General features: G+C 41.3%; 2 protein-coding genes across 2 annotated transcripts; one reads left to right on the forward strand and one right to left on the reverse strand.

Moving 5' to 3' along the window:
* Window positions 1-456: 456 nt before the first annotated feature.
* On the forward strand, window positions 457-13,133 carry mttp (microsomal triglyceride transfer protein). The gene is made up of 18 exons (XM_056368089.1): window positions 457-582; window positions 2,223-2,410; window positions 2,656-2,799; window positions 4,773-4,880; window positions 4,971-5,087; window positions 5,177-5,316; window positions 5,401-5,551; window positions 6,108-6,265; window positions 6,428-6,596; window positions 7,025-7,132; window positions 7,259-7,471; window positions 7,578-7,789; window positions 7,936-8,033; window positions 8,287-8,408; window positions 8,550-8,777; window positions 9,649-9,773; window positions 11,917-12,087; window positions 12,185-13,133. Exons 1-18 carry the CDS (start codon window positions 522-524, stop codon window positions 12,330-12,332), a joined length of 2,661 nt encoding a protein of 886 aa, XP_056224064.1. The 5' UTR covers window positions 457-521; the 3' UTR covers window positions 12,333-13,133.
* Window positions 13,134-16,070: 2,937 nt separating this feature from the next.
* LOC130166539 (uncharacterized protein C4orf54-like) lies at window positions 16,071-27,157 on the reverse strand. The gene is made up of 2 exons (XM_056372216.1): window positions 22,801-27,157; window positions 16,071-19,697 (listed from the first exon to the last, which is right to left on the reverse strand). Exon 1 carries the CDS (start codon window positions 27,061-27,063, stop codon window positions 22,825-22,827), a length of 4,239 nt encoding a protein of 1,412 aa, XP_056228191.1. The 5' UTR covers window positions 27,064-27,157; the 3' UTR covers window positions 16,071-19,697; window positions 22,801-22,824.
* Window positions 27,158-27,453: the final 296 nt, after the last annotated feature.

The raw sequence follows: 27,453 nt of genomic DNA on the forward strand, positions 1-27,453 counted from the left end.
TTAGGTGAAAGGTGTTAAACATGAGGACGTCTCTCTACTTCCTCCTGGTAAATATATACATCATTCTTTTTTTTTCTTATGACTTCTCCTGTCAAAAATATCACAACGCTATTGTTTGTTGACTTGTCAGGACATGTAGTGCAAACCTGAAATCCACACACCAAGTCTCACTTTTCGCTTGATGAATCCAATCAATTAGGTAATCCCATTCCATTGATTGATCGATCGATCGATCACATGCTTTGTCCCCCGCTGTATTAAAAGGGAGCACACCTGGCTGCATCTGCCAATAGCAGAAGTCCCGGTCAAATCTGTGCTCCTCGGGTTAATGATTTGCTGTTTATCTCGTACTTAGTACTTGAGCGTGGAGTTTGGAGTCTGCCCTCTCCTCCGATAAAACGTAGTAGGAGAAGCTTGGACTTGCTTTGCCTTTCTTTTTTGGCCCTTTAGTGCTGCTTCAGCCACTGCCTCCTTTTTTTCTGTCGGTTCTGATTCATCTGGCTGCGGAGAGAGGACACACAATGTTAACTCTTGTTGTGTTCTTGCTTTGCACAGCCTCCTCTGTCTCAGCTTCTGCCAAAGGTGAGTGGATGTGACTTTTTTTTCTGTGTGTAGATGTAGCCTGCGTGTTTTGGGGCCCACAGGATCCTTAAAACAAATCATTCAATGAAGCTTAAAAGAATCTAAATCACCCTGAGTCAGTAGAAATATGTCAGCTGGGTTGGTGTATAGATCAAAACGTCACTGTCCTGTTCTTTGGAGGCTTTTCCATGGATGACACACTGGAGACTAACTGGTGATCTTTGATATCATATGTGTTATGTGTGCAGCTTCGACCTGTATTGAATTGTGCCACTGACTCTAAAATCCCAAAAATGAATGAATCCTGGCAGGAAATCAGGCTGGGTGATGTTGACAGAACCCTCAATGTCAGTGTCTGGGGACTAGCTTCACACAGAGCTGCTGTGTAACTGATCAGAGGTGAAAGAGTATAGTTAAGAATAATAATGAAACAAAAAAGTAACTGGGTTGCAGGTTGACTCCACAAATATATCAGTCAGACAAAAGACAAACTGACCCTGACCACTGACTTTTTTTTTTGTTGAATTCAGCTCCACGTTCCTCAGTGGCCCTGTGATGAAATCAAATACTGACACGTCAGTGCGTCTTCCCTCGTGGCCCGATGTCATATCTAACGGAAAGCTCGTCATTAATAGAGCAGAGGAAAGATTTTTATCTTCTCTCACTTTGAACACACCCAGTTAAATGGCCGCTGATTGAATCACCTCAGCACTATCCTGAGATGATCTACAGTGTTTCTAAAAAGGAGGTGAAATGGAAAGAGAAAAGGAGCAATGTGTTTCATGGAAGTTCATCTTTCCCACCGCTAAATGCACCTGGTGTTACATGTTCTGATATTATAGAAAAGATTGCTTCAAACATACAAAAACTGATTCATTTTTTCACAAGTTTTAGTCACAGGTTTCAATAACCTTCACAATGAAAATGATTTAAATTACAACCTTACTGGAAGCTTTCAGGCCTGCTGGTTTGACTTCATCCACGACAACTCTGACATCATCTTTTCCTGTTAAAGCATTTGTCGTTAATGATAATGCAGTTAAATGCATGGATTGCTTTGAAAGGTGTCTCACAGCTGGAAGCTCTGACATCTCACATCCAGGCAGAAACTTGTGATGGTGCAGAAACTTCACATTCAAGATGCGAGCAGAAATGAGTTGAATCCTTCCCTCAAAGTTTACTTATTGTCCTCCAGGTTTGATTTTCTCAAAATCTAAGAATCTGGAGCTTAAATGAACCAACAAGGAGAAGGGTTTCAAAAACAACCACTGCTCACTACTGTGTTATCATATCAGAAGACAAAAATGAAGATGGCTACTGTGATGGATTTCTGTTTCAAGTTTTAGGTTGCTACTAGTTAAAAATGCTTTTGTAAAACTAAAAACTATATTATATACTTTATCAGGTGCAAGTAAGCTAAAGCATAACAAGTGAAGACAGCATTTGAATGTTTCTTTTTTGCTAACACTGGTGCATTTACGGTGCTGTTGTTCAATGTGCAATTAAATAATAAATCTGTAAAAACAGACCTGCAGTATCTTCACACCACAGTATGATACTAGCAGAGAGTCTTATAATAGATCGCTCTCACTTTCTCCACTCGTGTTTATTCACCAGCTGCGTGTCCTGTGTTTCTTCAGGTGGTGCTGCTGGACCCCGGCTGAACAACAACCAGCTGTACAAATTCAGCTACAGCACTGAGGTGCTGGTGGACAGGGACAGGGGGTCAAGAGAGGGCAGTGCTGGCTACAGGATCTCGAGTGATGTCGACGTCAGCCTGGTGTGGAGAGATCCGAGCAGCAAGGATGACCAGCTGATTCGACTGGCGGTATGTCGGTCCATTGGCATGTCGAGAGAGGACATGATGCCACGATGTAGTACATAAACTTTTAATGAAGTGAATTTTAAGATAGGATAATCCGTATAATATTCCTGACTACAAATACACCTTCCATAAAACTGGTAGTTAAGCCTGCATGCTCCCATGTGTTGACAAGGCACAAAAAAAAGAAATCAAAAATGCAAAAAAGGACTGCAGGCGTTTACTGAAATGATTAAATCTCTTCTTCATAGATCTCAAATGTGAGGATCGAGCCTGCGTCCCATCGACCTGAGAAGAAGAACGTCCTCCGTGGATCAACAGCTGAAAGTGTTTTGGGGAAAACCAAATTAGCAGCTCTGACAAAACCTTTCTTGGTGCATCTTAGAAATGGAAAGGTAAGAGCATTAACAATGCCATTCTTGACACTTGTCATGGTTTAAATTCTTGGTATAAAACAATATACATAGAAATGAAATAGTCCTTATTAGTGGTTACACAACTGATTTCTTTACAACCTCATAGTCTTTTAAGAGGTTTTAATCCTTATTTTGACATAATATGAAAATAAAACACTTTGTAGCAAAAAGGGTGAATATTTTTGGTAAACACTGACATGGTTTATAAATCACTCCAGGTAAACCAGCAGTTATTGAAATTCCCAAATATTATATGAAATGTTGTTTTTAATCAATTTAGAGTGTTAAACATGTGAGAGATTCTGACATAAGTGATGTTAGAAAGTCAGTATTGTACCTGCTGCACTCCACTGTTGTTGTCTTCATAGACGTAATGAGCTTACGTTGGTTGTGCTGGAGTGATGATGCTGGCAGGGGAAATACCAGACAGATGTGTGTGCGTGCAAAGGTCAGCAGGCTCAGAGGGTCAAAGAATGAATGAACCAGCCTGGTTTAACAGAATGGCTCCGGGCCGGTCGGATAAGGCTCGTAATAGTTGTGAGATGTTTGAGCTTGAGCCAGACTCATTCTCTGTTATCAGTCTTACCATCACTGTATATTATGAAATGATGCATGAATGCCATGGAGCAATAGTAAGCTGATTGCAAGATGTCCCATTTAAAGACTTGGGAGAAGAATGATATGACATTGGTTTATGCTAATTATCGCTAGCTGCTAGCAGATCTCTTTATAAAGTGTTTTATACTTGTAGGCTACATGTATATGATTACAGTAATAATTTCAGTACCACTTCATAATCAAGCACCTGACAGTGGTGTGAACAGATACTCCAGCATCTTCATCATCATGTTTGAAAGGTTTCTGTGTAAATCTTGTTCACGAAAAAAAAAGTTGGCTAAAATGTCACCTATTAGGATTAATGTTGGTTGAGTGTGGAGTAAAGTTTAAAGTTTGGTGCGTGTGAAACATGAGAGATCAGTGTCTCCCCTGGTGTTGTTAGGTTATTTATACTGATGGCAGGCTGTGGCAGGAAAAATACACACAGTAGCACTGGACAGTCTATTTATGGTGGTCCTATCTGATATTGTGGTTGAGTGCCACAAATAAATTACATACTGTATAGGAGACAGTGTAGGATGATGTAATCGGCTGCTCTCTACACTTGTGACCGGGACGCAGGGTCCAGTGTTGAACCAATCTGAAAACTCACTGGAAAAATTTGTGTTTTTTTCCGGATCGGTTCAACCTGAGCTCATTCATTCCAGTCAGGGCTGGATAATTTCTACAGGGCACCAACAGACTAAATGAATGGTACTAATAAGTAATCAAAAAGTAATCAAATGTAATATGTTACGTTACTTTGATGAGGTAATTGAAACAGCTTTGTTCTTATTACATCATTAACATGGGAAGTAGTGATCTGTAACCTGGTACATTACACTGCCCATGATATATTTCAGTTTATCATGTATCAGTAGTGGAGGTCAGATGTTTAAGGTAATTTAGAAACACTGTTAGAGAGAATTAAGTTCATTGAAGTGTCTCGCTCGGCACATATCTTCTTCGCAATTCTCTAAAGACCAATTTTAAAGAATCCTTAAGAGAAATGTTTGTTTATATTTGATGTTGGTGCTAAAAACAGTATTGGTTGATATATCATTATCACATTTTCTTAAACTCTTATGTATAAATGTAACGTGCTAATACCAAAGGATTTTTGTTATGTTTTTGATCTGCACTTCAAAGAATATGTGATATTTTTATATGTAATGCAAATAGTCTCTGATGTCATGGCCAGGCTCACATGTGTCTGTACACAAGTGTGCAAGGGAAAACTGACACCCTGAAAGCCTTTGTGAGTTGCAGCACGTAGGTAGCTGCTTCATCTACCATCATATTGAAGCAGAATATTCTGTTTAACACGTTGCTTTCTTTTTACACATGTGCTGTAGGCAAAAGGATTTTATTCCTACTGGGCCGAACCTGCAACCATCAAGAACCTAAAACGAGGACTGGCCAGCTTACTGCAAGTACAGCTCAATACTGGGAAGGTTATAGAGGTGAATGACATGATAGTTCTCCCATTACATTTATTTATTTATTTTTCATAATTTAATACATGTAACAACTTGAATTGTGTCTTTGAACAGAATGATGTGTCTGGACGGTGCACAGTCGAGTACAAAGCAGTAAAAGGTCAAGTGACGAGGACCAAGATCCTGGATACATGTAAGACTGCGGAGACCGGATTTACCACACACAGTCAGGTTAGTCAGCATCTACACCAATATACTGCGCTAAAATATGAACATCACTGAGTCGCTAATACATCACGTCTCTGTGTGTCCCCCTTCAGGTCTTGGGTGTGACAAGGAAGTCCAGTTCTGTTACAGTGTTCACGCTTGAGGATGGGTTCATCCGCTTGGCCGTTGCTGAGGAAATGCACTCGCTGGCTGTTAATGCTCGCAGAACTGTTGCAGCTAAAGTCGTGTCCAGGTAGCTGCCCATAGAATAAATAAATCTGCGGCGTCTGGTCCAATACAAGCACGCTTTAAATTTTTGATTTTTTCTGTCTCCCAGGCAAACCCTTACATTGACAGGCACAGAGGCCGGTCCACTGGAGGCTGCTGGGAAGGATGTCCCTGGGGTTGTCAAGTCAATTGATGCCAAACTGGCAGCTGTTGGCATCGTGGCTGAGAAGGTCAAAACCCAGTGCAAGGGTTGTCCATCAGTGAGTTACCTGTTACCTTTCATACGGATACACAAGCACTGTTTTGTCTTACCACCAGGTAACAGGCGTCATACTTTCATGGTGACACAGACACACCACAGACAGACCCACTCAGCAGCTGCTCTCCATAGATCTTGGAGCTCCTTCCAGCAACACTTTGCATATGAAATATGTAGTTCTGGCATTTCCGGGTCTTATTTTTGTAGTCTTGGCCATCAAGAAACAAGAGCAGTAGGAGGATCATTCAGGTTTTAAACAAGGGGACAGTTATTCAGATGATATAAACCATATTTCTTTAAGACAAAAGCATCAAGATTTCTGCACACTGCTGTTGCATTAAAAACATTTTTTGGATCAGTACAAATAATATTTCGGTCCCTTACGACCTTTTTTCTGAATATGAAAAAGGATCTGAGCTGATCTGTACAAACCATTAATGCAAAATTACTCTTAAATAGCGCTGTTAGTAAGCAGATACTGTATATTTTTGTACTGTAATTATTGACTGAAGACGAGCTGTCTCCTAATCCCCCCTCCTCTGTGTTCTTCCTCTTAGCTTTTTGAACATTGGCAGGCTCAACAGAAGCAGCTGGAGCCAGAGACACTGTCTAAAGCCGTGGCTCCTCGCAGCTTCCTGGCCCTCATCCAGAGCATTAGGAAGTCGTCCAAGGACGAGATCCTCAAAGTGCTGAAGAGTGCCAGCAAGAAATCTCTGTAAACAAGCTCCTCCTCTTTTCCTACATCTTATTCACCTCCTGCTGACACCATCTCTCCACTGTTTCTTTGAATTAGTGTAATTTACAAGATTTCAAATGTCAGATTCCAAGAGGATTAACTCACTATTACTCTGTTTCAACCTCTTCCCGCTGCCATCAGACCTCAGGTGGTGGATGCTGTGACCTCCTCCCAGACTGCTGCATCTCTGGATGCCATGCTGGACTTCCTGAACTTCACCGATGCCAAAGGTTTGGTCCTGCAGGAGAGATTTCTCTATGCGTGTGGCTTTGCTTCACATCCCAACGAGAGAATGCTCCAGGCCTTGGTGGTGAGTGCCATGTTTTTGTCAGGAGTTCATGACATAACTGACACCTTCTTCCTGCTAATTAAATGGAAGTATAAGACTTCTGCAATCTAGTCCATATCAGTGAACACAGTCCGTTTTCTGCAGTCTGTTAGATAAAGAAATAAAATTCACCAAATTCCCCTAAAATTGTTTTTTCTGCACTTTGTGTCACCTTTCCCGTGAATTTGTTTTGGGGGAAACAAACGCTTCTCAAATCAGTTGTCGCTTCATTAATTGCTTTGTAGTCTATTTTATATTACTTTTCTCCCTCAAAATATAGTGATGGTTTAAATATGTTGTAAAATGTAGAGAACACAGTCTTAGGAATAAGTCTGCAAAACCAAGTCATCATATACTTAAATTATATGACAGCATGCAATGAATTTTAGTAATAATTGTTTTCTTTACAGGACATTTCTAAGGGAAAGATTGGAAGCCCTGACATCAAAGAGTCCGTGGTGATCATTATGGGAGCCCTGGTCCACAAACTGTGTCAGAATGGAGGGTGCAACCTACCGGTAAGCTTCTAAGAGGATGTAAATTAAAAACATTTGAAAACTAAGATGCTACATTAGAAACTCAAATCAAATTTGAATGAATCCGAGAGCTGACTGATGGTCTTGTGCTGTATGTTTTCCTCTCAGACAGTGGTGCAGGTGAAGAAGATGATATTAGATGGTCCTGGCAGCACGCAGGTTGAGTCCGAGGTCCAGATGTATCTTCTGGCTCTGAAAAACTCGCTGCTCCCCGAGGCCATTCCCATCTTTACCAAATACGCAGAGTCAGAGGTCGGAGCGTACAACACCATCGCCCTCACAGCTCTACAGAGATACGATGTCAAGCTCATGACCGATGAGGTGCGCCGTAGTTAACATAATATTTTGTTTGAAATAATATGTGTTGGATGTTAATAATATTTTGATACAATTAGCACGTGACAAACTGAAACCACGCCTCTCTCAGGTAAAACGGACAGTGAACAGGGTTTACCACCAGAATCGACGGATCTACGAGAAAAACGTGAGAGCTGCCGCCGCTGATGTCATCCTGAGTAGCAACCCCTCCTACATCGAGATCAAGAATCTGCTTCTGTCCATCGGAAACCTGCCCCATGAAATGAACAAGTACATGCTGTCTAAGATCCAGGACATCATCCGCTTCCAGCTGCCTGCCAGGTGTGTGATGGGTCATCCAGTGGACCAACAGAGATTACAACTTTTTAACAGCAAGGGTGTAAAAACTGACAAAATGATTTATGAAACAGTTTCAGTTACACAGGATTGAAGCCTTGTACTATAAAATTATTTTCTGCATTTTTCAGCAAAGTCATACGCCAGGCTATGAAGGACACGATTTCCCATAACTACGACCGTTTTGCAAAAGTTGGGTCGTCATCTGCTTTCTCAGGATTCATGGCACGTAAGTCATCACCCGTCATATTTCAGTCTACAGGAAAGGAGGAGATTTCACAAAAGTTTGCTGAGATATTTATGATCTGAGATAAAATGTGTAAAAGGGATACTGACATTTTTGCTCAGTCAAGAAAAACATTCAATTTGTGGAATCTTCAACCTCCATGTTTAAGCAAAAGATTAGTAACATCACAGCTACACAGATGCTAATTGAGTACTTTTATTTTTGATAAACAAAAATACAATTCCACTCCCTACAGAATCTGCTGATGTGACCTCCACATACAGTTTGGACATCCTGTATTCAGGCTCCGGGATCCTGAGGAGAAGCAACATGAATATTTATGGCGCTGGTAAAGGAGCAACGCTACATGGACTACAGGTAAAGAAACATCAGAGATTATTAGAAATTTAACAAAAAGTATACATTAACAAAAACTGAGAATTGTATGAAATTTTGAAGTGTAAATGAAATCAGAATGAAAGATCAAACGTCTCTTTGCATGTCCATTGTATCTTCTAGGTGGCGATTGAAGCCCAGGGTCTCGAGTCACTAATTGCTGCCACACCTGACGAGGGAGAGAAGGACCTGGACTCGTTTGCTGGGATGTCGGCTCTGCTGTTCGATGTCCAGCTGAGGCCCGTCACCTTCTTCAAGGGTTACAGTGACCTCATGTCCAAGATGTTCTCCATGACTGGGGAGCCCATGAACGTAGTGAAGGGTCTCATCCTGCTGACGGATCATTCTGAGGTAAGAAGTTCCAACTGTGGAGCGAGAGTAGTAATGAGTCATGCATGCAACAGGTAGTGACAGTCAGACTTGTTTACTGTGTGTGTGTGTGTGTGTGTGTGTGTGTGTGTATGCAGTCACAGATAGCAAATGACTCAGGTTAATAACTTCAGTTGTTGAGCTTAATGATGTGAGTATGAACAAGGTCTAAATGTGCACAGCTGATGCCAGGTTGTGGCACTAATACAGCAGCTAATTTGAAAGTAATGCTTTTTATTAAAGGTTGAATACGGTTGGTTGTTATTCTATATTTTTTCATTGTCAACAAATCCCATGAGAAGACCAAAACCAACAGTGTTTTAGTCCCTTAATACTTTCTCGCTTCCCTACCCACTGATCTCCAAGTCCACTGTCCACAGACAAGACTTCTGTTAAAGTTAAACAAATTTCTGACAACATGTAGGTGCTGTAATGTTATAGCAGACATTACTCAATCAGGAGTAACTGTGCATTTGTTGGGGGCTATTTTCAGTCATGGATTCATACGCTCTTTGTGAGCTGTTGAACTAGCATGGCGCATGTGGGATTGACTCACATGTGAATGACAGTGTCAGTGTTCATGGTAATGAAGGAACATGTGGAAAGAAGATGTGTTCTGGTGAAGCTCTAAGGCACAGAGAGATAAGATACATGGGAAATACTCCTTTATAGGATCAATTCATAGTTTGGTTTTGGTCTTTTTGTGGGATTTGATGAAAGTGGGAAAATGCAGTTTATCACCAGCCGTATCCTGATAACACATTCTCTATGAATCTTAATTATCACTGTCATAAACTGGAGTGAGACATGATCAAGTCCATTAAGGTTTTTCTTCTCCACTTTGTCCCTGCAGGTCATCCAGCTGCAGTCTGGTCTGAAGGCGAGTGCAGAGTTTCAAGGAGGGTTAGCCATTGATATTTCTGGAGGCATGGAGATCAGTCTGTGGTACAGAGAGTCCAAGACCAGCGTCAACAACAGGTACAGCCCAGAGACAACAAAATCAGCAACTCTTGCAGGTTTTTTTTTGTTCTGTAACCGAATTAGGGCGTCAAGAAAACCTTTAACCTCATGTTATGTGCTATAGATGTGGGTCACAGAGTCGAGTACAACCGCGGAATGATAAATTATCTCACTGAGTGCGATTGTGAAGTACTGTATGTACAGTATGATGTAACACACTTGCAGGTCAGAAGAAAACAACCTTTGTGACTGAAAGGAAAGTTGTTTTAGAAGTTGGGGCCTTGTCACCGTGCTGCAAATAGATTCCTGTTGACGTTGGATTCATGTGAACTTTAGAAAGGCTATAAGTGCTGTCTGATTCACTTGTTCCAGCGGCACGTTGGACGTGCTCCAGTATTGTGCTTCACGCCTGTCTCATTTCTAGGCTTGTGTGGATATGACGTCAGCTCTGTCTGGTTCTCTATTTTAAAACATTACAGTCAATGTGCAACACTAGCTGCTGAAAATGGAGCACATCATCACGTTGGTGTCAGTCAGCTTGCAGCGTCTGGTGATGAAACGGTTTAAACAGCAATGCCATAGATTTTTTTCATTCAAATATGGTGTGATTTTCCTCTGCAGGACGCGGCTGCATATCCACCTCAGTCCTTTTTAAAAGGCCCAGTTTTGTCCTTAACAGTAACTGAAAACCAAAGTCAAGTACGAAAACCTGCCACTGAATGTTTGGTCAGATTCTTCATCTTGTTCAGTCGGTTTTTGGTCAGATTTTCTCAGATTCTTTTGGTAATCGGAAAATTTTCTTTGAAGAAAACTCTATTTTACAAAGTAAAGTAAAGTAAGTAAGTTATCAAAAAAATCCTTTGGCATCTAAATTGAAGCGTTTGTACTGTGTTTTGTACTTGTAGTGGATGAGTATTTTAATAAGTTAATGTACAGCTCTATATTCAAATCTCCACCAAGAATGACTTGCGAAAGATGGAAAAGGACGAGGGGAATTTCAATGGGAATCTTTGTTAAGGTGCCAAAAACACATGATGCTGTGGAATTAATACCTTTTTTTGGAACAGCATCACAGGGAAGGAAAATGTGGTTTAAGACAGAAGAAATGTTTCTATATCTCTGTTCTGAGGATTTTCCCTTCACCACTGTCCACATCTTGGTTCTGGACTTCAGGATGATTTGACCCGTGTGTGCGGGGGAATGGCAGAGGCAGGTGAATGGATCAGCATAGTTGTACCTCTTCCACTCTGATAATAGACGGGCAAGGCTATCTATAGAAGCAGAACAAACCACACTGGCATCTCTGCCAAGGCATGTCTCCATGGGCAAAGTTACAGAGGTTGGATTTTCAACTGGTTGGCACAGACTTTGACTTGAAACAGGAGGAGAAGTTGTAACATGGTAGTTAAACTCCACTTGTTAGCGTCTGAACTTTGCTGTGCTTTTGAGCCACTGATACAAAAAACATGGCCGCAAACAAGGACCATATACCGCAGAAGTTGTACCAAGAGTGAAGAAAATAACCATCACTGATTGGCTGGAAGGTACCTGTTGCAGTCGTATATCAGGACACCTCTGACACATGTACATTAAACTGTAGGTAACCATAGCTACAGTTGTGCTAGTAGTTAATTGCTGGTTAAAGTAATTCAATTTTTTAAAGGGTTTAAAAAAAAAAACAGCACTATCTATTCTTTTAGCAAGTGGCTGAGGTACATGTAACAACACTGCACTCTGAAATGTCCAAATAAAGAAAATAGTGGACTCTTACTATAATAATAATAATAATAATAATGGATATTTTTCACCTCTTCACCTCATCGTGGCCTTACAAAGAAAATATGACTTTATTCTACAAACACATTTTACAAACCTACGATTTTAACATGTGGGACTTCATTAATAATATTTAAAATTCACACATTCTCATACGGTTTTCTCATGTAATGAATTCACATAAAGGCATCCGGTACTTCAGATATGATTAAACATGTGGATGTGGTTTTGTGGTTTTTGGACATGTCATGTATAGAACATAATTTTACATATGGTATGTGAAATGTAAAATCTTACGTGTACATTTTCTTTTCTTGGATGAAATGAATTTGGCTTTGTCTGTTGAACAAATAGAAACTTGGTTTTCGCTTGCTTGTGGTTTCAGAGGAGCGCTGGTGGTCACTGGTAATGTTACTGTGGACATGGACTTCATGAGAACGGGTATGGAGGTTAGCTTTGAAACAGAAGCATCGCTGGACTTCATCACCACCGTCCAGTTCTCTGAATATCCCTTCCTGGTGTGCATACAGATGGACAAAACCACCTTCCCCTTCAGGTACTGTAAGACCCACCCAGAAAAGAATAGATTCATTATCATTATTGAATCACCTTAAGCAAAACCTAACTTTCTATTCTTAATGATCTGCTTTCAGTGAACACCTGACCAAATATGACAGCCTGCCATCGGGGAAGAACGTCGTGTCACGAAAGAGCAAGAAGCAGCTGGTCCCTGGCTCTGAATTCCCTCTTCACCAGGAGAACTCAAACATGTGCAAGAGGGTTTTTGACTCCAGCTGGTAGAGATACCATGAACTATCCAGGAGCAAGTCTTCATTCTTACGGGCAGGTTTTTATCACTCAAAGAGGGTTCATTGCATTCAGGGACAGCTATCACACCTCAGCCTCAAGCAGTGAATGACCGAAAGAGAGAAAATTTGAGTGTTTTTTTTTTTTTTTTTTTTAACAACACATGCAATGTTTACATTCCTGTGAGTATTTAAGTCATTTTAATTTGACATTTTGTTTTAAATCAGGAATTCTTGCATTGTCTTTTTATGGATTTCTTTGAAAATGTATTTATGACGGGCACATACGTACAGGATGTATGTAATACTCAGCACGAATAGTACCACTGTAATTTTCCCCAACACAGTTACAGTAAAGACGTACATGTAAATATCACACTGAAGACAGTGGATTAACTTTCCCCTGAACAGAAACTCTCCTTTTGATCAATGTGTTTACTGTGGAGGAGCAATTTATTGTTTTATGTCGCTGTATTGCTGTTCACACACTTGAAATAACTTATGTACCAGAGAAATTATATGCATTAATTCCATTTTTTATGATCATGTTGGTGATTTGTTAATTGCTCCTACAAAGATGACATGTGTGCATTGTCTTTACATTGTACTTGGAAGATTGAAGATGAAAATCTTAAATGAATCCATCAACACTTATATATTTTTTGTACATGGCTGTAATTGCTGAAAATGTTTGGGTAGGGTATAAAAGGCTTTTGAACTACTCTTAACTTGTGTTTCAGCATTTAGGAATCGGTTTGTTGGATTTAATTGACTGACAATAAATGTGCACTGGAGACACTTTGCTTTTTGTCTTGGCTTAGATGGATTTAGATTCAGCAACACAGGCCATATTTTGTTAATTTTGTCTCCACCAATTCACCAATTTTAGTCAGTTTATTTGTCACGAAGAGTACTGCTTAGACCATGAAAACAGTTGTAGGCCTATATATGTATGTATGTATGTATGACTTGAGCTTTGTTAAGTCTGAGAGAGACACTTAACTGACACCATCTTAACTTGCCTACACATTTATTACAAAAAGCTTGCTTTACAAAATGGGAACATGGCAACTATTCAACATTTCAAAGATATTTTATGATGATACTTCAAGGTTCTGAATATGAGATTTCAAACAATAATATAGTAGCAAACAGGTATTTTCTATGAATATAGTGGAGTAATGGTTTTCTTGAGCAGAGTCACACCCCTATGGATGTGTTGCAGTTTGAGTTTCTCAGGTCTTTTTGCGTGCATTTTAGTGCATGTTAGTGCACGTGAGTCGCCCCTGTTAAACCGTTGGCCCTCACCAAGTGTATAAACACACAAGGACCACCGACGCCCGAGATGGCACAGTGACGTAAACAGCCTTCAGGTGAACACTGCCTTCCAGAACTTCCTCCACTGGAGAAACCACGTTTTTGGCAAAAAAGAAACAGTAATAAGACCACAGCACATATGACTGGCCATGGAGACTACAGGCTCAAATCCTGGGCGGCCAGTGGCCCGTGAAAACATCCATTAAGTTTCAACATTTTTACCGCTCTGTCAGTAGTGCGCCAAACCATCTATCTTTCTCAGTCCTACCGTGGATCCAATGCTGGTCTAGCTTCACTGAGATGGAGAGCCCTAGGAGCTGCTAAAGGGCTTGACCCGGAACTGGCTTTTCTTCTCAACATGTAAGTAACTTGATGGCAACATAATAATGCATGTCTGTTTACATTAGTAACTGGCTACAGAAGGCATGATAACGTCAGCTAGCTTGCTGTTACTAATACTATGAATGTGTCCTGCGAATATTGCTATCGCTAGCCGGCTAACTGTTAGCATTGCCGTTAACCATATAACGGCAATGCTAGCTCTGGCTAACGGTTGTGGCTAGATTGTTTTTGTTGGCTCTCGTGTACTCAGGGGAACTTCTTTCAGTTGTGCTGGGCTTGTTGTGTTTTTAGTGGCCGCTTTCAAGGGGCTTCCTTTCACCATGCTGGCTGATACCTGAAGAAGGGGTGAGTTGTGGTCCAGGAAGCATTTTTTTTTGTCTGAGATGCTAGTGGTCTAGTGCGACATCTAGAGGCAGTGACGATCGTTTTTCAAACCCTAAAGAAAGCATCTGAATATCTCATATACTGGAGTATGGTGATATAAAAAGTAGTATTGCTTGGCCAAACATAATGTTTTTACCTACGTGTGACACAGAGCTCCAGTACCGGTTACTTTTTAGCCGAGCTAGCTGCTTGGCTCAAGGGATGCTAATGTCAGTCAGTGTTTGTCCACCACTTTGGTCCAAACAGAAATACCTCAATGACTACTTAAAGGATTGTCATGGAAATTTGGAGAGACGTTTATGGTTACCAGAGGTAGGTGAAGCCTGTGGTAAACATCCTCTGATAACCACTTTTCTTCTAACTTATCTTAATATGTCGAAACCAGCAAAACGAATCATTCCCATAAGCCTCAAGTGTGCTTTGTGTTGCTGCTAATTACCAGTGCTACCATACCTAAACTAAGATTATGAATATGGTAAATACAATATTGTGCCTGCCAAACAGCAAAGAGCATGTTAGCATGCTGACATGGCATGGTTGGAGGCTCAGTTGTGTGTTTTCCCTGTGTAGAAGCTTCTTCCCTTCTGGTAATTTCAAGTGGAGAATGAACTATAATGGAATCAAACATTTCAAGAAGGAAAGCAATTTAAACTTTAATAGATAACAGCAGATTTTTTAAAAAGTTAAGGTTTTCTTATGCTGTGTACGTTGTCCCCACATTAGCATTTTGTTAGAATCACTGTTTTAAGTAAATCCCTAGCCCTCATTTGTATTGGTAGTTTGTGGTATGTCTAAGAAGACAAAATGTATCTTAGTGGACTAAATGCACCACACACTTGTTGATCCAGGTGAGGCAATAAATCTTGACTTTTCTTGTGTCACAGCTGTGACATCAGAGCCCCTACTGGCATCCAAACACAACAACTGGGCCTTAATGTAGATTCTTTACAAACCACTGAGAGCAGCTGGGGGCAAACCAGTGTCTGCCAGTCTTGCTGCATCCACGGCAACCAAATAAACACAGCAGCAAACTGTCAGGTTAAACTTAAGCCTCGGCCGGGGTGATGTTTCAGTGTCACCAGAAAGCTAACCTTGCACGCTGGCAGATGCCAAATGTGTTCTGTTGGCATAAATCTGTTCGATTGCCTTTGACCCATGTCATTTACTTTTCTGTTTTCAGTGAGGAAATTTCATCAGCCATGTATCAAACTGCAGACAGCCACAGCAATAAGGTCAGGGAGATAGAAGGAAATAAGAAACCAATTAGTCAACACAGAATATCAGAGAATAAAATTATGTGCTAATGTTCAGAAACAGTCTCTCAAATAATCAAAATATACAAAAATGTTTGAGTAGGAATATCAGCCTGTGAATGAGTAGTGAGGGATAGACACGTGAACATTTTTTTTAAAAATATCCTTTTAAAAGTATTGGTCACTGCAGCCAGAATTTTATCTTTATATTATATTTATATTTTTGGTACTACTTTCCAATAAATTACCATTTGTAAAGGATTAAGAAGTTGCAACTATAAATAGCTTTATTAATGATTAATGCTTAATGCTTCAAAGATCAGTTATAAACCATTAATATATTTAATAAAAACATTTTTTTAAGAACCAGCAGCAAGTGTTTCACTAAGACACGACTTTAAAGTGATTTAAATTCATATAGACACAAACATGTTCAGTAGCTTGCATTTTGAATTTATTGCAAACATATGTAGGCTTGTCAGTCTACATTCCACTCATTTATCATTTTGCTTTCAAGTGTGTAAGTGCAAACACAGCACTTACTTCTCCTTTCAAGGTACCTCTCTGCTGTCATCCTGACCTTTGTCGTTTTCGGGGGCAGACACGCAACACAGTTGACATCAGGCATAAAACATATAGCCTACAATGCAACTTTATGACTGTATAGCCAATGAGACATTTCATTCAAATACGCACCCTTTTGCTTTGAACATTCACATTCACTTATCTCAAACCATCTCACCTTCACTTAACCCTTTTTTTTTTAGACAAAAGCAAGCTTCAATACAGTCAGTTTCCCATATTTAACTTCAAAGTGAGCATGTTTGTTGGAGGACATCTGGAAGAATGTTTTAAAACACATGATATTATCTATGTTACAGTGCATCTTTGGGCAAAATTCATCAGAAACTATTAAAAATGTTTCACTTTACAATAAGTCGACATAGTGCTCCTGCTATCACCAAGGTTTACAGCCATTCATTGCTGTCAGTGCTGGCGACAAAATAGTGACAATCCAAGTGCATTAAGTACATTATTATTCACAGATAAAGGTCATACAAGAAACGAATAATAACCGGGAGAAAGATTTTTGTGAGTTGTATGTTTATGACAACATTAGAATAGCTGGTTTATTGGAGTTAACAAATTAAAATATATTTTTGATTTAGTTATTTTTCACAGGGTTTCAAAAATTATATGTTAATGTGCTAAAATAAATTCTCTGAAATTAGTAAAATATGTTTCTTATCTTCCACATTTGGGCAACTTGCTATTCAAGCACACACTTTTAAAACTCTATGACAGGAGGTAGACTATCACATCTCTCAATTTTGACTTGTTCATACTAAAAAAAAAATTGCTTTGGTTGCTTTATTCTTTGGATTCTTGGCAAAATTTATGGAGTTTTTTAAAATTTATTAAAAGTAATTTTTACAAAACAGATCTTATAATTTTTAAATAAATAACTTTTTTACTTGCACTGCTCTCTCCTGCTTGAGGGGCAAATTAATTTATAATAATAATGAAAATACTATTATTAAGAATGACAATGTGACCATTAAATGTACAAATTTAAGTTACATTTCACCTCAAAATGCATTAAATGTTGCAACATCAAGTTGCTCTAAAGAGCAAACCATGTCCAATCTACTGCAATGTCAACAACAAGTCTTCCAAATCACTGCATGAAGTCATATCACTTATAATGAAATCAACTCATAGGGCAATTTTTTTATACAGTCTGTTGTCACAGAGGCATAATAACATGTATTTTACAGAATGAAGGTACATAGACTGACCAGCAGCTCCAAATACCTTTTTAAAATGTGTTTAGTTTTGAAACATGCTAAAAACAGCAATCTATCATTTGCATTATTTCTACATAGGATGCTGGTATATCTGAGTCAAGTAAAGCACAATAAACTATGATACCCCATTGCATATTCAAAAGGAAACAGGACAGATCTGTAAATCTTCAAATATTGTCTGCATGTTATCAGTTCATGGATCATTTTCATGAAAACCTCACTTTATACACATTTAAGTGAAAGAGGTCAAGGGGGTTAAACAAGAGAAAATGGTATTGCTGTGTGTAAAGTGTAAAGACACACCCAACACATACAGTCTGTACGCTCCTGTCTACATCAAAGTAACATGACTCCTTGTTGTACGCTCACAGAATGCCGAAATGCCATACATAACTCTGCCACAAACACGAACACATTCAGACGCACATGCACTAACTCCTATCTCATTACACAAAAGTGTAAAATAAACCAACACCATTAGAGGAAGTTATCCCCTAATTGTCTGAGCTGGCTCTGACTCATTAGGCCCAACACTACTTAGTGACCTAAGTACACTGTTAAACCATAGTCCCAGCTCTGCTACATCTGAGCAACACACCTGGTGTGTTTCTCTGTTCTTCTCACTGTAACATACAAGGAGCGTGCTTTTAAAAATTTAGCATACACCACTTCATACAGCGCATCAGTTGTGTATAGGTATTAGGAGCATTTTGTGAGTCATGACACAGGATACATTTAGAAGTAGAACATGAGCCACTAAGTCCTGAAAGACAAGAAAATGTTATTGTGAATGTGAAAAAATAGTGTAGTGTAGAGAGTAATAATTTGAAACACATGAATGTCAGATATATAGAATTTGATTAATATTTACTTGGGACATCTCTAAAATATGATATTTTGAAATACAGTAATTTTAATTGCTCTTCTGACTGTTACTGTGAGAGAAAAGATGGAGTGATTCAACATTATCCGTAATTCTTTTAATTCAGTGCAGACATATGGTCCCTGTCCTCAGAAAACTGTGTAAAATATACATCATAGGTTTTATTTACTGTAATTAATTATCTTATTGCGTGAATTAAAGTAAGACTATGTAACCATTTAGCCACTGTGACCCTGACCTTGAGTCACTTGCTTAAAAACATCACTATTAGCAACCTTACTCAGGACCATGGATTTATTATGAGAACTGGATACAGGACTCCAAGATGCTGCCAATCCAGGATCATGTTGACAGGCTAAGCAAGGTAAGCTCCTTCCTCAGTCATGAGGAAAGCTTGAGAGCTTTACCTTCAGACTCGGCTTTCTCTTCACCACAACAGTCTGGTGCAGCATCCGCATTACTGCTGATGTGCTTGCTTGACGGCATCCTTTACCCCCGGTGCCTACCAGTGGATTCTTTGCTTGCCAAAGATGTCACATTTGCAATAGAGGCTTTGAACATGTACCCAGGTTAACCTGGGTCTATTATCGATGCTTTCTGGGCTGCAAGGGAGTTTTTGTTGCAGTGTCACATTGGGATAAACTGGCAACAAAGCCAACTGGTAACCTCTCATGGTGAGGTATAGTATGTTGTGTTTCCCTCTCGTTTTACCATCTGATAAAACCTCTGAAAGGGTTATCTGTGACATCCTAAAACATATTTTAACAGTAACTAAACTAGAGTGATAATGTCAGCAAATTGACTCGGTAATGTCAGTTAGTCCCTGTTGTACCATGTCAAGACGGATTGTAGCAGCTAATCCCCTGAGTGTTCTGATTTTAGCAAGGTTGCACATCATTGCTTATGAGTTGAACTTTTCATTGGTAAAAGGAAAATGTTTTCTTTCTTTTCAAAAGTTACATAGAGTTGCTTTAAAGACATGTTAACATTAAACTCAGTAATAAAATGGATGATGAGTAGCACTCAACTGTAATAGAAGACCTGCCTTGTTTCCTTTTGAATAGACATGGTGTAGGGCCCAAACAGCATTTCAACAGAGATAAGTGTTCATGGCAGCAGCTGAATGGAAAGTATTACAAAGCTGATTCATATAGCAACATGGCAGAGCATTAGCCAGAGGATGTGGCCGAATGCGTTTACCCTACAAAGTGCTGCAATGCATAGAGAATACAGTAATGTCTGCTGCAAGGATAAACAACACAACGGAGTGGGGGTAGAAATTGTTATTGTTGGAAGTTGTCCGGGGGAGCACAGGGTGGAGTGATGGGTGAAAACTGCACTTACGGTGAATGAAGATTCTTCAAGGGAGATGTCTAAAGGTGATAAAGAAGAAATAAAACAAGTGTTCAAGTTAGATAAATGCAATGTAAACACAGTGAATTTTGAGAGGAAAAATTAATTTAATTTAAATATTATTCATTTTTGTCCAGTTGTGACATATAAGCCACTGTAATGCAGTGATTTTTCAGTTTGCAGTTCCTGGTTGTGAACCACTGCCGGGGGGCACACTGCTCGATTTGTTTACGTAGGAGTGCTGGAGGTCGGCAGAGCTGTCCACCTCCTTCTCCCCGTTTAGGAAAAAGCAGAGGGGGAGGGGGCTATAAAAAGTTGACCCCATCTCAGCCCCACAGACTCGCTTCCAAGCTGGAGCTGCAGCAGCATCTGATCTCTCCGAGCAGCTGTCCTCTCCCTGCATCAGCACAACAAATACTTTACATTGCCTGACCTTTTCCTCCTGCATCACTATCCCAGCGATGCCCCCACGTCCCTCCGCCCCAAACACCCCCACAACCAGCAGCTACACACACACACACACACGCACACACACACACACACACACACACACACACTAACTCACACACACACACACACACACACACACACACACACACTCTCACTCACACCCTGTGTTCCCCTTCACACCACTACTCAACCCCATGCTAGGCCCCTGCCTGCCACACACCCAGCTGACATGAATCCCTCATGCTCATGCAGTTGTATTATTGCTCTGACACATTAGCTGAGAATCGACTGTGACTAGTTGTAAGTGTGTATCTGTAAGTGTATGAGAAACTGAGAATTAAATTTGGATTTGATGAAGAGTTGGCTGCAACTTGTACCAATGCAAAGAGCAAGGGAAGTTTTCTCTCTCTGTCAGCCTTTTGGTATTTCTTTCTATATTCTTTTTATACTTCTTCATTCTCCTTGCTTGCTTGCCCATTTTGGGAAACTCATTTATGACTTCATCTCACCAGCAGAGTGGGTTTCTGCAATGATCTCCTACTGCCTGGTCTCGAAGTGGTCGCTAAACAACCGCATCAAATTGATAACTGGAAAATACATTACTGGTATTTTGAAATCCTTACACTTAAATCTACTCTTTTAGACCAAAAGTAAAGCAGTGGGGAATAGAGAAGCCCTGTTATTGTGCATGCTGTGCCCCGTTATTAGTGGGACACTTTAATGGAGCAGCGCCCTCATTAATGTTATTAGTTGCACCTGTGCTTTTCCTGCTATGGCATGTCAAACTGTCTGCCATGAACAACTTCTATGAAGTTTAATTTGGAAGTCAAAGTCACCAGAAAACAAAATGGCAGATGACTGAATGGCGTAACTATGTTACATACAGGGCATGTTTAGATTATGCTTGATTGAGATCTGCCTCAGTTTTGCAGTTTTTCACCCGTTAGATCAGCACAACCTTTACAACCACAATTACAACACGGACTTACAGCCAACCCAACTTCAAGCTGAGCAGAGGTCTAATCAGCAATAAGTGAAAACACCTGTGAGAACCAGGCTAAAATGTGTATACTTAAAAGGTTTATGCCGACTTTTCTTATACTGGTTCAGTCAGCATAGCATGGTAGAGATGTGGTCAAAAAAACATGAGGCATGATAAAATGTAAGCTTTAAGCTGAAGTACAGTTGATGCTCACAAATTGCAGCTTAAAAGTTGAGCCAAGTCTGACAACATTGAGCTGAGTGTTAAGTGTAAGTTGAAAATTTTTTATTTTTTCATTTTTTGTGAACTGACCATTTTAAACTGTGTAATTAGGTTGTTTTTTCCTGTAAATGTTTTTTTAAGTAGCCTATGACAAACTTATGAACATGTTCCACACCTATTTTGTTAAAAAGCAATTATAGTACAATCTCTGCTGTCACTTGTTAAAAATGTATTATGAAAAATGACAGTAGCTACAGTACACTTTCCATGTTTTAATATTTTTTAGTACGTCAACTCTTGACTGAGGATTTCATGTCAGTATAATAAGCAGGCCTGTTCCAACTCATTTAGCAGGGAGAGAGTTTCACGAAATGTCATGAACAAGGAACGAACACATTAAAGAGCTGTAATGTTATCTGAGTAATTAAAGCATTTTATAACACTGATTAAGAATAACTCCAAGCAAGGTGTCACTGACTGGAATAGTTTCCTGTGACACCTTCCAGCCCTGAGAATAAACCATGTAAACAAACTCGTCTCACTATCAAAATAGCCCGACGGTGTGTAATGCAGAGAAAAGGGACTTGCTGTGAGCTGCAATCTCCCAGCAATCTCCCAGCAAGCCCAGCCGCAGCTCAGTGGAGTCAGGTTGCCTGTCATGAAGCTACTGCATGTCTATTAACACTGACATGCCACTTCTGCAGCAGCCGAGTTGGACTTCTGCTACACATTTAGAACACAAAAATTAAGAAAAAAAAAAAAAGCTAGTAAGTAAGCTCAGTAGCTTTACACAGGTGCAAGCCTCTGGCTTTTTTTTTTTTTTTTTTTTAATATTATTTTTTGGCATTTCTGCTTTATTTTATAGCAATAGTTGAGAGAGACAGGAAAGTCAGGGTAGAGAGAGGGAATGACGGCCTGAATTGAACCTGGGCCGCTGCAGTAAGGACTGCACACGGTACGCGCTCTACCTGGTGAGCTACCGGGGCGCGCCGTCTCTCTGGCTTTTTACTTGAAAGGTGCATTTTTAGAGAGTGAAACAAACATTTGTGCTGTCTAATAGTCATTTCATTCAATGTTACATGCAAATGAAACTATTTTTTACTTTTTGGTAGTTTTTGATAGAACTACACTTATTCATACTTGAGCAAGGTTCAATGCTATTCAAGTACTCTTGCCATCCCTCAGTGCAAGACTTGCATAACAACTGAACCGCAAACGTGCATTACAATGGCATATACAACAGTTATTAATGCACACAAATGCACCATTAGGTTTCAGTGAATATATAACAATTGACAGTGTACTCGTCTGCAACATTTAACATATTGATGAACAGATACACACAATCAGTATAGAAGAGGGAATAACCCTTAATCCACTGTACCTGTTGATGTAAAAATGGATTTAGGGGTGTGTCCATCATTCACACAACAACTGTCACTCAAAATGTGGGATTTGTGCAAGCTTACATGTATGATGAGATATTTTCTTGGTCACCGATGCTCCACTACAAAACTCATTGTTGTTCCGTCAAAGGAAGGCGGGGCGATGATTCTTGGACCTTGTTGTGTCGTGATGCTGATAACCGGCTTCCTCTCGGAGCTTGCTGCACTTCCTCTGCTGGTCACATGTCCCAAACTCACAGGTAGATGCGGAGCCTCGCCTGTTGCACTGTAATATGCACTCTCTGCACCTGTTGTCTTACTTTCCAGCCTTGGGCTTTTGGCATTTTTTACCTTGTCTCCACCTGCATCCTCAGCGTGGCATGGAGACTGTGGAAACACCGCCTGAGCTGGGAGGGTGGGTGAGGGGATGAAGCTTGGGTAGATCATGTAGGTGGGGGCGTACGCTCCAGGACTCAGTGTCAGCGGGGACAAAGAGAGAGGCACTGGAGGAACAGGGGCGATGGGTGCCACAGGTGAATGTGGCATGGGCACATCCAAATACTGGCCTGTCTCAGGGTCAAACAGTCGCTTAGTGGTGGCCTGTAAGGGAGTGTCGACCAGGTAATAGTGTCCTGTGGTGGGGTCCAAAAGCATCTTGCGCTGGGTTTGTGGGACTGTCTCTCCAGTAGGAGAGGTAGGTGACACAGTGGGAGAGAAGCACAACACCTGCTGTTGGGTTTGTGGCCTTGTTGTTGCTGCTGCTGCTGAGTGATGGTAGATGCTTGTAGCCGGGTACTCCAGGATTAACGGAGACCTTTTCTGCTCAGGCATCTTGCTGTCACTTGTGTGGGCTTGACTGACATTTGAATTCCCCTTCGACACAGGCTCTCGATTCAGCAGTTTGATTTCGTTTGTGTACCCCAGGCCTGGTATGGTTAAATAGTTCTCCGAGTCTGAGCAGCCCTGTGTGACAGTGGGATTACTGGCACTGATTTTGACCTTTCCCTGCTCCACCTGGCCGTGTTTCGGAGGCTCTATTTTCACTGACAGTGGAGTCACCGGTGTCTTGGAGCTTTTCATAGTCGATGGTGTTTGCAGCGCAGGGCTTTGTAGAACAGAGTTACTAACTGAACTAATGCTGACATGAGCCTTACTGCTGTTGCCAAAATGAAGGACACTTCTGTTACTAAATGTTTTACTTTGCTGTGATTGTGTTTTAAAAGTGTCATCGTTATACGGGACATGTACGATATTCACAGTACCTTTCCCTTCCTGTGGTCTGCCTGTTTCTGTGCTATTTATCAGAGACCGTGGAATCCTGTCAGTGTTTGCTGTCTCCAGCTCCTCTGCTCCCTGCTCCTCCCTGGCAATAAGTGAAAGCACGTGGCTGTCTCTGATGGGTTGAGGAGCTTGAGTTTTACGCTTCCATTCATTTCTATCAAAAACATAAAGCTGCTCCATTGTTTTGACTGCAGCTTTAAGCTTCTCTAACGCAGCTTGTTTTGGTACAGTAGGCTCATTTCTCCTATCGACTGTCTCACCTGTGAACTTGTCCTGCCTCTGTTTTGTCAGCTTGGTTTCAGTGTTTGGTTGGGTTTCTGATTGGTCAGGGTGTAGCTGTTTGGATACAATAGGTGGCACCATGCTAGTCATACAGTGTGGTGGTGCATTTTCACTTTGGGATGTTTCAGATGGGACACCTTCCTCTTCTTGTTTCTGTGATTTTACATTTGTTTTAACAGAGTGGCATTTAATCACGATGGGAGATGGTAATACATGTTTAACCGGCTCTTTTTTGGCCTTTTCCTCAGGTTTTTCAGCTGCTGTGGAACATTTACTGTCACTATTACCCAGGTATGAGCTTTTTACTAATTTACGCACATCCCTGACATGATATATTGGTGTTTGAAACTTTTGGTGTTTTTGGCATTTGGTGTCTCTTATGTCTCTAACTGTGAAGTTGGGGATTTTATCTGTTGCAGATAAAATGTGGTATTTAGCATCACCTGCTGCCCTGAATGTGTTAACAGTGTTGTAACTTATTTTAGGGGTTAACAGGTTGGCAATATTCAGTGTACAGCCTTTATTTTCTTTCACACTTCTCAGGCATATTTTTATCTCAGGTGTTTTCCCCCCCTTCTCGTTTTCTTCTTTCTCTATTATTTTTCCATTATTGCCTGTTTTGAACTCTTTTTCACTCTTCTGTGGGACAGCAGGTGTGTCTGTGACAGGTGTTTGGCTTGCTAAGTCTTCTGTAAAATCCTTCTCTTTTGAAAGAAGACGGCAGCTCGGAACAAAAACCAGTTTTGTCAGCATGCTGCTGGTGTCTAAATCTTCCTTTGCTGTAGTCTGTGCGTCACTTGCAGCTGTGGGCTCAGCCTCCTTTACAGGTTCTGGCTCATCTACTTTCAATGAATTAAATGCACTACTCTGGCTGTGGCTGAGCGCTGCTTTTGGAGGCTCATGTTGTCCCTTTTCTGAGTCATCTGGTGCTTTGTTGCTTTTCTGCTCCTCTGCCGGCTCATAAGAACTGGGTCTGCTGCCCTCCAGGTGTTGGTCATCAGCAGAATTAACAGTGAATCCTGACCCTGATTCTGAGGTTTGTCTTTGCAAGCCTCTTCCCAGACCTCTATCTGGGGAGAGTGCTGGGTATGTGTCACAAAGTTCACCCCTTTCCATTTTGCGCTCCTGTTCAAACTGCATCTTTTTGGAAATCACATTTTTCAACAGACTTGATGCAAAAATTGCCCTTTTGTGTGTGTCCCCCATGCTGTCTGTCTGATGAGATTGCATCTCACTTCCTGATCTCCCAGTAACCTCGTTGGATCGTGTGTTCTTGGAGCATTTTGGACGCCTGGTTCCTTCGGGTGCTTCGACGTTGCAGCGGAAATTCAGCGTCACTCCACGCTGCTTTTGCTGAACTGGATCTTTCAGTTCGACCTTTTTGCTCGAAGAGGAAGACTGTTGAGAAGTTGTTCTCTTGTTCAATGCGGACTTACCATGCCTCTTACTTTCCACAGTCTTATTCATTTCCAGTCTTGCGCTCGAAGTCTTGTGCGCAATTACGCTCCGCTCTCTTCCCCGCGATATGTTTCCATAATTCCAGTCCACATAGGCTGACCACTTATTTAGCCCATATTCCGACATAGAGGACTCGCTAGAGGTGCTAAGATTAATGGCATCGAAGTATGGACATGCCAAGCTCCGGAAAGACTTGGCGGTTAAATTACGCACCTCTTTATCAGCGTCATCTAGCTCACTGATGGAGCTGGACGCTCCGCTGGAATACTCATTAATATCTTTCCGTCTCAGTTTGGTTGCAAGGTGCTGACGGCCCGGAGCAGGGATGAAATATTGGGCTCTATCGCCCGAGGGCCCCGCTCTGGCGCCAGAGCTCACAAAAGAGAAGTGGCTCCTGTCTCCAAAATGTTTCGTGTAACTACAGGTGCTGTTGTCAAGGATACCAACGGGCTCGTTCACCGCTCTGGAGGAGGTTTTTATTGATAGATGGATTTTCCCCGTATTTTCGTCCCCGCAAATTTGGTTTTTGCACACGCTCTCATCTGAACTGGCGCATTTGTCCGAGTCACAAAGATCACTGTCCTCCTCCTGCTCGGTGCTGACAACTGCTCCACCAAGATTAGACTGCACTTTCGCCTGGCTCCTGCCCTCCAGTATCAAAGTCCCCTCCTGCGTTTCATCGCTCTCAAAAGAGGCGTAATCCACAAAGGAGTAGACCAGGTTGTCGTCTTCAAAATCCCAACAGGTCCCTCGCCCCAGGTCGTAATCTACGTCGTGGTCGAGCTCGGTCAACTGGATTTCGTGCGTGGTGATATAGTGAGACTCGTCCTCCACGGTGTCGGAGCCGCAGTGGTCGGACAGCACCCCGTCATCAGACTCCGTTTTGCTGTTCAGATACATGTCCGTGTACTGGAGCTCATCACTCTCACTGCACACATGCTCGCTGCAGTCACTCGGGTCGAGCTCGGTCTGGAGCAGCTTGTCATTCTCTGAGCCCGGATCAGTGTTGGGAAGTTTGGTCAGAGTTTCCAGTGGAGGCTCACCCGAGACAGGCGCGGAGACGGAGGCCCGCTTGTCCTCCGTCCCCTGCTTGGAGCTGTCGTATTTGATAACGGAGAGCTGGTTCCCCTCGCCAGTGAAAGTAACCTTCACTGTTCTTGCCCCGTCCGGTTTCATGTCCAGATCCACATAGTTGGACTCCTCGCTTTTTGTCTCGGTGGCCTGGCCTCTACTGTCCGTGTTGTCCTTATCTTTGTCCTCTGGGAGCAGCTTCCTGTGAAGTCCGGTGTCATCTAGGTAAGTGAGAGTTTCCTCCGCTGCTTCCATTTAGTCCGGTCTTACCGTCAGGTGGTCCTCGTTTACGATGTTATCCTGACACAGGACGGGAAAACTCTGCAGGCTGGAGCCACAGGAGGACGGAGAGCGAGGGGGGTGAGTGGGTGAGCGAGAGAGGGAGAGAGAGAGAGAGAGAGAAGTAGAGAGAGAGAAATGGGGGGAGTCCCAAAGAAAATCCCCTGACGATTTCTCTGTGATGTAGAGAGGCTGTCTTATACTTTGTGTAACATTTTCAAAGTTTTTTTTTTTGTTTGCTCAAAGAGAAGCTAGGTGGTCTAATGAAAGTAACTAATAAAAAGTGCCAAGATTCAGCACCTTTCCTGGGAGAACAGCTCCTCTGCTGGACCGCTAGAATCCATTAAAATGACTTTTTCACTCAAA

The sequence above is a fragment of the Seriola aureovittata genome, chromosome 3, assembly GCF_021018895.1.
Source record: "Seriola aureovittata isolate HTS-2021-v1 ecotype China chromosome 3, ASM2101889v1, whole genome shotgun sequence".
NCBI lineage: Eukaryota > Metazoa > Chordata > Actinopteri > Carangiformes > Carangidae > Seriola > Seriola aureovittata.

Excerpts from the sequence above, each read along its gene's own strand:
- mttp (XM_056368089.1), top strand. The coding sequence starts at position 522 with ATGTTAACTCTTGTTGTGTTCTTGCTTTGCACAGCCTCCTCTGTCTCA. Across the intron at positions 7,133-7,258 it reads ATGGAGGGTGCAACCTACCG|ACAGTGGTGCAGGTGAAGAA; the intron begins GTAAGCTTCTAA and ends TTTTCCTCTCAG. Across the intron at positions 8,409-8,549 it reads CAACGCTACATGGACTACAG|GTGGCGATTGAAGCCCAGGG; the intron begins GTAAAGAAACAT and ends TGTATCTTCTAG.
- LOC130166539 (XM_056372216.1), bottom strand. The coding sequence starts at position 27,063 with ATGGAAGCAGCGGAGGAAACTCTCACTTACCTAGATGACACCGGACTT.